The 12154-nt window shown below is 49.0% G+C and overlaps 1 protein-coding gene across 1 annotated transcript; it reads left to right on the plus strand.

Moving 5' to 3' along the window:
* Positions 1–2522: 2522 nt before the first annotated feature.
* Positions 2523–3299, plus strand: LOC120686487. The gene has a single exon (XM_039968710.1). It carries the CDS (start codon positions 2523–2525, stop codon positions 3297–3299), a length of 777 nt encoding a protein of 258 aa, XP_039824644.1.
* The last annotated feature ends 8855 nt before the right edge of the window (positions 3300–12154 follow it).

Below are 12154 nucleotides of genomic sequence, written 5' to 3' on the forward strand. Positions count from 1 at the left end.
GCCCCCCGAGGGGCGGTGGCGTCCTTTTTGACGACATGCTCAAGAAGCCATGCCCTTACCACAAGGGCTCGGTCAACCATACCCTCAAGCAATGCGAGATGCTCCGCAAATACTACAACCGCATCGCACATCACGACGAGGACAAGAAGAAGGATGCGGGCGACAAGGGTGGAGACGGCAAGTTTTCCTCACGAGGACTACCCCGACTACATCCCGAACCCGAGACAGTATCCACGCGTCGTGGACCCCATCATCGGCAACACTCGCTTCTCCAAGGTGTTCATGACGGAGGCAGCAGCCTCAACATCATGTACGCCCACACCTTGGAGCTCATGGGGATCGTCTTAGACAAGCTCCACCCCAGCAAGTCGCCGTTCCACGGCATTGCGCCGGGAAAGCGAGTCCAACCCCTCGGTCAGATCGACCTGCCCATCTGCTTCGGCACGACAGCCAACTTCCGTAAGGAAGAGCTCACCTTCGAGGTGGTGGGGTTCCGGGGAGCATACCACGCCATTCTTTGGTGGCCATGCTATGCCAAGTTCAAGGCGATCCCCAACTACACCTACCTCAAGCTGAAGATGCCGGGCCCGAAGGGTGTGATCACTGTCGGCTCCTCATTCGAGCACGCCTATGAGTGCGACATCGAGTGCGTCGAGCACGCCGAGGCTTTGGCGGTGGACAAGGCCCTCGCCGCAGACCTGCAGCGGATGGCCAATGAGGCCATGGACTCCACGCAACAACACAGGGGCAGTTTCGAGCCTGCCGAGGGTGCCAAGGACATCTCCCTCGACCCAAAGACCACCGACTGCAAAACGCTGAAGATCAGCGCTGTCCTCAGCAACAAATAGGAAGTGGTGCTCGTCGACTTCCTCCACGCCAACGCTGACATCTTCGCGTGGAGCCCCTCGGACATGCCTGGCATACCGAGGGAGGTCGCCAAGCACTCCCTTGATATCCTGCCGAACTCCAAGCCGGTCAAGCAACGCCTGCGGTGCTTCGATGAGCTCAAGCGATGGGCGATCGGCGAGGAGGTGCACAAGCTTTTGGAGGCCGGATTCATCAAGGAGGTATTCCATCCCGAGTGGCTAGCTAATCCTGTACTAGTTTAGAAAAAGAAAGGGAAGTGGAGGATGTGTGTAGATTATACTGGTTTAAATAAAGCATGTCCTAAAGTTCCCTTTTCTTTGCCACATATTGATCAAATCGTTGATTCAACCGCGGGATGCGAGCTTTTATCCTTTCTTGATGCGTATTTTGGTTACCACCAAATCAAGATGATGGAATCTTTTATCACCCCTTTCGGCATGTACTGTTACGTTACGATGCCCTTTGGCCTTAGAATTGCCGGAGCCACATACCAGCGGTGTATACTCCACGTGTTTAAGGATCATATCGGGCAAACCGTAGAGGCATATGTTGACAACATTGTCGTGAAATCCAGGAAGGCGGATGACCTGGTAGCCGATCTCAGGATCGCATTCGATTGCCTTAGGGCCAAAGGGGTAAAGCTTAACCCTAAGAAGTGCGTGTTCAGAGTCCCTCGAGGCATGCTCTTGGGTTTCATTGTCTCCCAACGAGGCATTGAACCCAACCCTGAAAAAATCTTGGCCATCATTCGGATGGGACCGATCCGAGACCTAAAGGGGGTATAGAAGGTCATGGGTTGCTTGGCAGCCCTCAGCCGCTTCATCTCATGCCTCAGTGAGAAAGGCTTGCCTCTGTATCGACTCTTGAGGAAATACGAACGCTTTTCATGGACCCCCGAGGCCCAGGAGGCCCTTGACAAGCTCAAGGCATCGCTCACCAGCGCACCAGTTCTAACACCACTAATGGACGGCGAGCCCCTCTACCTATACATGGCAGCCACGACCCAGGTCGTCAGTGCAGCCATCGTTGTGGAACGACAAGAGGAGGGACATGCTTTGCCCGTCCAGAGGCCGATGTACTTCATCAGTGAGGTGTTGTCTGAAACCAAGACACAGTATCCACAGATCTAGAAGCTGCTCTACGCAGTGATCCTGGCTCGGCACAAGCTGTGCCACTACTTCGAGGCTCACCCCATCACCGTGGTCTCGTCTTTCCCCCTCGGAGAGATAGTCCACAACCAGGAGGTCACGGGTAGGATAGCCAAGTGGTCCATGGAGCTGATGGGAGAGACTCTCACCTATGCACCTCGCAAGGCGGTCAAGTCCCAAGTCTTGGCAAATTTCATCGCCGAGTGGACCGACACTCGGCTGCCGCCACCCCAGATTCAAGCAGAATGTTGGCTCATGTACTTCGACGGGTCTGTGATGAAAACCGGCGTAGGCGCATGCCTGCTTTTTGTCTCACCCCTCGGAGAACACATGCGCTACATGGTACGCTTGCACTTCCTGGCGTGCAACAACATGGCAGAGTATGAGGCCCTCCTCAGTGGCCTCCACATCGCCATCGAGCTTGGCATCAAGCGCCTCGATGTCCGGGGAGACTCTCAACTCATCATCGACCAAGTGATGAAGGAGGCCAACTACCACAACTAGAAAATGGAGGTGTACTACAACGCAGTGCGTCGCCTCGAAGACAAGTTCGACGGGCTTGAGGTCAACCACATCGCGCGCAGGTACAATGAGGAAGTGGACGAACTGGCCAAGATTGCGTCTGGGCGGACCACCGTTCCCCCGAACGTCTTCGCCCGCAACCTGACCAATCCATCCGTCGACTTCAAGAACCTTGCAGAAGCCATTGGAGCAGCACCCGAACGCTCGGGGGCTGCGACCGCCGAGCCCTCGGCCAAAGGCCCCTCGGTGGAGGAGTCCAAGGCCATGGACACTGAAGCTAAGATCTCCTCGGCGGATGAGGCGGAAGCAATGGAGATTGACGAGGACCCACCCTCGCGAGACTGGCGTGCCCAGTATCTTGACTGGATGATCCGAGGGGTTCTACCCTCGGACCACGCTCAGGGGCGGCGCATCACCAGGCGGGCCAAGTCCTTCGTCTTGAATGACAATGAGCTGTACAAACGCAGCCCCTCGGGCGTTCTGCAATGCTGCATACCCATCCCCGAGGGTAGGGAGCTGATACGGGACATTCACGCCGGCTTCTGTGGCCACCACGCTGCGCCACGCACCCTCGTGGGAAACGCATTCAGGCAGGGCTTCTACTGGCCCACCGCAGTCGCCGATGCCACCGAAGTCGTACGGACCTGCGAGGGCTGCCAGTTTTACGCTCAAAAGACGCATCTCCTGGCTCACGCTCTGCAAACCATCCCCATTACATGGCCTTTCGCCGTGTGGGGACTGGACCTCGTCGGGCCCCTGTAGAAAGCGCCCGGGGGCTTCACTCATTGCTGGTAGCGATCGACAAGTTCTCCATGTGGATTGAGGCTCGACCCATCGGCAAGATCAAGTCTGAGCATGCTGTGTTGTTCTTCACCGACATAGTCTTCAGGTTCGGGGTTCTGAACTCAATCATCACCGATAACGACACTCAGTTCACAGGCAAGAAATTCTTGGCGTTTTGCAATGACTACCATATACACATGGACTGGTCGGCCGTGGCACACCCATAGACCAACGGCCAAGTAGAGCATGCCAATGGCATGATACTACAAGGCCTCAAGCTGAGAATCTTCAACAAACTGAACAAGTTCGGTCGGAGGTGGCTCACGGAGCTACCCTCAGTTATTTGGAGCCTGAGAATGACCCCGAGCAAAGCCACGGGTTTCACCCCATTCTTCATCATCTACGGAACTGAGGCTATCCTCCCCACGGACTTAGAGTACGGGTCGCCGAGGCTCAAGGCTTACCAAGAGTAGCAGAATCAGCAAGCCCGCGAGGACTCGCTAGACCAAGTGGACGAGGCTAGAGACGTGGCGCTCCTACACTCAACACGCTACCAGCAATCCCTGTGATGATATCAAGCACAAAGGATTCGGCGCCGAGACCTCAACAAAGGGGACTTGGTACTGAGGCTTCGGCAGGACAACAGAGGACGCCACAAGCTCACGCTGCCGTGGGAAGGCCCATACATCGTTACAGAAGTATTCAAGCCTGGCACGTACAAGCTAGCTAACGAGAAGGGTGAAGTCTTCACTAATGCTTGGAATATTCAGCAGCTACATCACTTCTATCCTTGAAATTCCAAGCTATTTGTACATAGTTTGTACTTGTATTTCAAGTTTCCCGAAGTAATAAAGAGTATGCTTTACTTGTTTATTTTTTGGGAATCGACCTAACCCTCGGGGGCTTGAACACCCATGAACACTGAGGTAAGCTTGGTTTTGCCCTCGGCAAAGCCAAGCCTCCCTCGAGGGCTACTACGGGGGGGGGGAACCCCCGAACGTCCCCAAAAACACCAACATTATTCGAAAAATTTTCGTATCTAAGTTTCACGTATACTTAGAAAGGTGGACGCAAGTCGTAAGTAACTATGGAACGGGATCGGCCGAACCGCGGGACCGCCTACGCCTCCGGGATACGGCATCCCCACTCACCTCCCTACGCCTAAGTCGCTTGCGAACGCAATTTTCCTCGCAGAGACTTATCTAAGACGCATACAAGAACACGGAAATGGAGTAAAGAAAATGCTGGCACGAAATTCACAAGGCCTCGAGCGGCCACACTGTCGATTTACACCAATCAGTCTTCTCGCACAGAGACATGGTTAAGATAAAGTACTAACTCATTTACACAGTTCCACGGCCCAAGACATCTACAGATCACCTCCTCCTTCATGCGGACCCTCGGCGTCGTCGTCTTCAGCAATGGGGAGGAGGTCGCCCTCGAGCAGCACAGACAAGGCGGAGGCGGCACCCTCAATGGCGGCGGCGGCCTGCTCCATAGCAGCCATCGCGTCATCTCCCTCGACGCCAAGCGCGACGATGTATCCCGTTGCCACCCACTCGAGGTCCATGACGTAGTGTGTCGACATCACGCCAAGGGTCCTCTGAACGCCGAGGCGTAAGGCACTCTTGACATGCTCAGCCACCTGACTGCCCAGCGATCGCAAGCGACTGGCCACCGAGCTCCCAAATGAGCCCCCTTCCCCCTCGAGTTCTTGGCACGCGGCCACGGTGGCGCCCTCCAGGTCGACAAGGTCTTTCTGCTCCGATGAATACGTGACCTGGAGGGCTTATTTCGCTGCGGTCTCGTCCGCCACCGTCTTCCTCAGCACTAAACAAGAAAACAGAGATAACTTTCGGCAAAACCGAAAGCAATTCAAATAAACTTCGGTTACTTACCCTCGGTACTCTCCAGCTGAGCCCGCGCGGCATCCGCCAGCTCTTGGAGCACGGACAAGGAGGCTTCCTTCTCTTTGAGGGCGGCCTCTGCATCCCGAACGGCCACCTCCCGCGCTGCGAGGACGATGTCCTTCTGCACGAGGGTCTCGGTGAGCATCGTGATGGCTGCCTCCTTGCCCTGGAGCTCAGCCTCCTTGCACTGGAGCTCGGCCTCCTTCGCCTCGAGCGCCTTATCTCTCTGCTCTAGCGCCGCCACATTCTGCCGCAGCTCGGCCGCTTGCGCCTCGACCTCCTGGGCCTTATGCTCCGCTGCGGCTCTCTACACGTCACGCTCGCGGCGGGCTTGGGCAAGCTCCTCCTCCCACATGTGGCCCCGCTCCTCCAAGTCGTCCACCAGGGCGTTGACTTCGCCTATCTGAGTAAGCAGGCGGGCGTTGTCTTCCTCAAGCCAGTACACCCTGGTGAACTGGTGGGCCAACTCATCGCTTTTGTCGCACGACATCTGCTTCAGCCGCTGCGAGCGGAAGGACGTGAGCAAAAAAACCACAAAATCGCAAAGGGACAAGTTGCAGGACAATTACATGTGCCGACAATTCCTTGCCAGAGCCACACCGTCCACCCCTCGCCATGGCACGCCATCTTCCCGGCCCCGTGCACTTTAGCCGACCTCCCCATCACCTTCCCCTTTGCCCGCTCTCACTCCCAGGCCTTTTCACATGCCAAGCCGGGGACTAGAGCACTGGTTCAGTGTTTTCCAGCGAACCCCGCCGTCGCCCTTGCTCGTCGCTGGTGCTAGCACCACCACCGAGTTGCTGCTAACCCGCTTGCTAGAGCTAGGCATCCACCTGAGCCATCCATCTGCCCTGACCGAGACGAGCCGCCTGCTCAGCTGCTAGCCATCCAGCCGAGTCAATACCAGTCAACCCTTGGTATTTTTGCAGAAGATCCAACGGATCAGCCCCTGTTGACCCGAGTCAATACCGGTCAACCCTTGGTGTTTTTGCAAAAGAGCCCTCTATTTTATAGAAATCAACCCGTCATCTTGAGTAGTTCAAAAGTAATTAGACTTAAGTCTTTTTTTCTTTTGTTGGCGCCCCTATCTTTTCTAGCTTTTGAACCCACCGCCCTTGGACCCCTATTTTACAAAGTAGACCTTGTCTAAGGCTTAATTAGGATTTAGCCCCTGGTTTCTTCAAACTTAGTGCCTAGAAGTTCAGATATCTCACAAATAAGTCCCTAGAACCTTGTTTTAGCCATAACTTCTTCATTTTAACTCTAATTTCATCGATCATCATGCTCATGCGATCCTTACATCATGCTCAGCATCTTTTTCAGCTTATTTAGTTCTGTGTATACTATTTAGTATTCTATTACTTATTTTGTATATGTCTTTCTTGTGTGATCGTATAGACGATATATCGTTCGAAGGAGAATAAGAGCAACAGTACGAGGAAGAGCAGCAACATTTTGATGAGGAAGGCAATTGAACTTCTCCCCTGAATATCAGTTTTGTCCCAATAAAAGCATATAATTCAATTTACTTTATTATTATATTGCATAAACTTGATTGGATACCTATTAAGGATTTACCTAGTCTTTTTACCCAAACCTTGAAACACCTGTTTTAATCTTTTATCGGGTAGAAATGCTTAGATGCTTTATCTTGGGATGGTTGTTGTTGTTTTTTATGCTCAAGAGAAATAGAGATTCTACAAGTCATGGAATCACCATTGTAGCCCTTCACCTTGGAGTATTCCAGGGTATCGTAAATATACTCAGGAAAGCATTATGGTTAAAGAGTATCGAGAATCGAATAACAAACTTTACTATCTATATCAACCAAATAATTTTGTGAGGGTAAAAAAGATAAATAGATAGGATAAATGGCCAAGCAATGACCGTCTGACACAGGAGACCCTACACCTTAGAGAGGTAAGTAGTTGGGAGGACAACGAGTGAGGTAAGACACCTGAAACACTTCTAAACTATTGAGCTAGCCTCGCTAGACTAGACTTAGCTTCTAACTAGATATCGGGAACATAGAGCTTACTTTGGCGGCTGGAGGAGGAAGGACTTTAGAAAGGGATGAGAGGGGAGTCCAACGGCAACCAGCTACTACTGCTATGAAAACACCCGAACGTGGTGAACTACGAAGGACGGATAGGGCTGTCACCACTTGCTGCCTACCACTGCGGTACCGTGGGGTGGAACACACTTTCTAGCTAATACTAAGCTAGACACCACGTCTGGACTCGGTGATGGGATTTCTTTGAGGTCTTGAAGAGAAGAAATGCCCCTCAATCAAGAGGACTAATTTGAGCTCCGTAGTCTGGGTGAGAAAACCCGTAAGGTAAGATCCCGACAAACAAGAAAGTAAACTTAGCCCAAGCTAGAGGACTTACTTCCGCACACAAGTACTAGTACTTAGAAAAGATAAATAAACATGAAAAATAAAGCTGACTCGAAAATATAATGAAGATAATTTATATTAATAAAGTCAAAGGAAAAGATACAGGAGCTTATACCAGACTTTTGATGACGACTCCAGAATCCCGAGACAAGCTCAACTTGACTCTAACTCCCAAACAACCAAACCTACTCTAGAAAGTGAAGAGAGAAGAGCTCCTTTTGGTGTGTGTTACAAGTCGGTAATGTGGCCGGTGCGTCACTTGTAAGCAACTCGGTCGGCTGGCTTAGCTTCCACATGAAGATGGTCTTCAAAGGCTGACAGGTGGGGCCGACAGGCCTCCCCTAGGCCGGTCGGCCTAGGGGTGGTGCCACTTGGCACTGACCTCCTGGGGAATGCTCTAGATTGCTTCTTGAAGTCGGTTTTCAGTTGTGTCCGTCCGAAGCTTGATTGTTAATAGGCTGGTCGGCTTGGTTTCAGTGCTGTTTGGCTCTCCGTTTCACCTATGTTGCACATCAAGGGTTGTAATCCATCCAGGGTGATGGATCACTGGTGTTTGCTCGAGTTCTTGCATGCAAGTGGGCCCTTTGATCTATGGTTGATGTCTTTCGGTTCATTCGATCAAACTAACTTGAAATCCACGGCTCAGAGGCAATGTGGGTGTGTCACTTTGCCCTAGATCACTGGCATGGCATGTTGTGTAGAGGTGCTAGGCCAGCCAGCCTAAGAATTTTGCCTAATTTGCCTCATTTTTGGTACATGAACTCCTACAAACATAACTCATCCAAAAATTTTGGAACTTGTTAGAAATAAGAAAAATATGTATGAAACATGGTGCAAATCTCAATTTATTCTTGAGAAGTTGATGGTTAAAATGTGAAATAATGACCATCAACAATGGTTATGTTATAATCTTTGTAACACTAAACATGGCTTTATGTACTATTATATTTTTGGTTAATGTATAAGATAAGTTTGTTTAAATGGAACATGGAGAACCACCCAACAAGAAAGTCGTACAACCACATTATCACATGGCTCTAACCTTAGCCGATTAATTTGGCGCGTAGTTGACTGATAGCCTTACTGAAAGTGCAAGGAGGGGGTCGGTGTTAGGGTATAGCCCAGTCCTCTTGGAGTAGTAGCCTTTGCTAAGATACTGACCATCCGAAAGGGTTCTGGTTCACACCGCTAGTGAAACTCCAGCGGGCTGTTAGTTTTTTGCGTGTCTTTGTAAAGGCTTCATAGTGAACCCCTCGCCACTCAGCAAAGGAAGTATTTAAGAGCCTTGTAAACTCGGGCGATATAGGGGAACACAATTTATCGTGAAAGTGTACAACCTCCGTAGAGTGTAAAACTGATATATCCGTCGTACTCATGGTCAGGAGCGGCTTGCTTGGACTCTCATATTATGATTGAACTTGAAGAATACATAAAGCTAATGACTTTATTACGGACGGCCGTACCTTTGCGCTATTATATGGCAGTCTAAATTGACTCTCCACCACTGGGGGACGGTGACACGTGCAAGCAATTTTAGAACTTAAAAAAGTTGTAGTTCTTAAATCACCCATCAAAATCAAAATCCAATTGCACAACTATATCTCTTTCGAGGAGATCTTCAAAACAAGGCCCCACTTGAATATATTTCGACTATACTTTTCAAAACACATAAATTGCTTTATGTACTATGAAAAAATGCCAAGATTAATTAGTCAAAATGCTCAGTCGATATGCTAAAGTTACCTATTATTGATCATTCGATCAACATTCACCTACCTAATAAAGTTGTTTACTCTTATCCACTATTGACACTAGGTATTTTATCTTCACAATATGAACACCAATATCCACTTAACTGAACTCGGGCTTGCAAAAGCAACATGATGTAAACCCATAAGCAATTTTTGCAAACATCATAGTCAAATTAGAATGCGCAAAAAAGTACTTTCTCTCAAAAAAATGTCATCAAAACATAGTGGTGTGAGATCTTGTTTTGAAGCTTTTATTGAACCAAACACACCAGTGCAATTGGATTTTGATTTCGATTCTCAGTTTTGAAATTATGATCTTTTTTATTTTGAAATCATTCCCACGGATTGTGCCTTTTCTTTATCTGTTTGCCCACACGTGCATGCACACACACTACAACAAATGTGGTGATCTATGACGATTTTTCCATGACATTTTTAGATAGCGTCACAATCAAACATAATTCATGATGATTTTCTAATTTTTTTCATGGATTCGAAGTTATGGATCCTAGGCCCAAAACTTAGAGACGTTTTATTGATTTCATCATAATCTGGCCCACAAAACAATGACGTTTCAACATATATGTCACAAAAATCGTCATAACCCCTTTTAGCTCAAACCATCAATTTTCTCTCCTCACAAAATGAAAATAGAAATCGTAATAAATTTAATATCATGCTCAAACCATAATTTGGACCAAACTGTTTTCTCTTTTCTTTTATCCCGCTCAAACCATCAATTTTCTCTCCTCATTATTTTGCTACAGCCCATTGTCCCAAGGCAGATCAGGTTTTGCTACCACCCATTGTCCCAAGGCAGACCAGGTCCAGTTTTGTGATCTTCCTTGACTCGGCCCACACCAGAAAAAAAATAGGACAAACCCATTTGGCCACGTAGCAGATGGAAAAACAAAAAAATGGAGAGGAGTTGGCCTCGAACCCTGGTTCTTTCGAGATCAAGAGGCGACTTCCTTGCTGTTGACACTCCTTAGAGCCCCAATTTATGTGCCGCCAATGCACGGATCGTGGTAGCTTTTCCCTTAGAGTACTCCCCCAAGGTTTATCAATCCGTGGATCGGAAGTGAACCGACTAGGGTTTACCATCTAATCTATCGAACCTATCCTAAACATGAAGCGAAGATTGCATATAAACTGAACACTTGATAGATATGAATGAAGCATAAGAGTTCATCGCACCCACAACTGTAGATGAGATAACACAACCAAGGAGCTAGGGCCTATCGTCTCTAGGTACAGTTCTAGTAAAAAAGGTGATCAAAACATAGATTACATCTCAACTAAAGGTACACGAAATCAACTCTCAGAAAGGCGGCTCGCAAGCGGCCTACTTTCCCAAGGTCGCCGGTGCGAGGTGCGTGTTAATGCCTAAGGTTTCCCAAAGCTTTACCCCAAACGCCCACCAAGTGCTCTTACTCGAAGCTCCTCCTCTTGGTGGCCGCGTGTAGCGTATCTAGGCCGATAGATGTTAATGGTAAGTTTCGGTGATTAATGACAACCGTATGCGACTAACGTGTGTTTTAAAGGAAAACTCATTGACTGGATTAGTCTCATATGAAATATGAAAGGAGACCCCTCAATTCGAAACAATCATGCGAACCAAGGACTCCATTTTAAAGATTAAGGACCTTTCTAGTCTCAAGTGTCACAAGGAGATGAAGGACACTTGATTTAACTAGGTTTTATAGTTTCTAGTTCTTGATCGTACTATTAAGAGGGGTTCATGAGTTAGTAGCTTGATCAAAATTAAGTTGGCCTTAGAAATCTTGCACACTCACTCAAAAACAGCAAAAGATGGTCAATAGAAGTCAACACAACTCTTGGAAGAAGAAACAATCAAAGTCACATTCGAATCCAAGTCAAAACAGCTGAAAACAAAGAAAAACAGCAGCACCGGTTGAACCGGTGCCCTAGCATCGGAACATCCGATGCATGGCGGAAGGACCGATGCCCTGTCAGTCTATCTTCTTTGGAAGCAGGCAGGAATCAAGTCAAAAACTCTATAGCACCGGTTGAACCGATGGTCCCAAGAAAAGCACCGGTGCATTAGAAGTACTTTGTTCCAGAGAGCATGTTTTGGTGGACTTCAACTTCTCTTCAGCACCGGTTGAACCGACGCTTCAGAATCAAAGCACCGGTGCATTGGATGTACTTTGTTCCAGAACGCTTGTTTGAGTTGATCAGTGAACCTCTTCAGCACCGGTTGAACCGATGCCTCTACGGAGCATGCACCGGTGCAATGACGCAAGCGTGGATACTGTGTCAGAACTCCAATGGTTACTAATTGGACACAGAGAGACCGGTTGAACCGATGCCTATACTTTCTATCCCGTCGGTTCTTCCGGTGGTCACGGTTTTTCTGCAGAAAACTTCCAACAGCTATGTGACCTCCTCCACTCTATATAAGGGTATCCCCTGGCTCATTTCAGTTGCCTTTGACACCTTGAAAACCTGAGGCCACCCTTGAGAAGAAGAGAAAGAGCTTTGAGCAAAAGAGAGAAGATCTAGTGCCTTGTTTGTGCTTCAACCTTGAAGATTTCATCCTTTGCAAGTGTAGCAAGTGTGCTTGAGCTAGGGCCAACTAAGTGTAGGTCAAGTGAAGGCTTAGGAGCTTGTTACTCTTGGTGATTGGCAGCACCTAGACGATCTTGGTGATTGAAGGTGTTTCTTTCGGAGCTTGCCAAGGATTGTGGGAGCCCGAAGAAGTTTGTACGTGGCTTGAGCTCCACCACGCCGGGATGGTGAACGGAGACTCTT

This window comes from Panicum virgatum, chromosome 8N, assembly GCF_016808335.1.
Source record: "Panicum virgatum strain AP13 chromosome 8N, P.virgatum_v5, whole genome shotgun sequence".
In the NCBI taxonomy this organism is placed as follows: domain Eukaryota; kingdom Viridiplantae; phylum Streptophyta; class Magnoliopsida; order Poales; family Poaceae; genus Panicum; species Panicum virgatum.

What these genes read in the sequence shown, in the direction of transcription:
- LOC120686487 (XM_039968710.1), top strand. Translation starts at nt 2,523, where the DNA reads ATGGAGGTGTACTACAACGCAGTGCGTCGCCTCGAAGACAAGTTCGAC.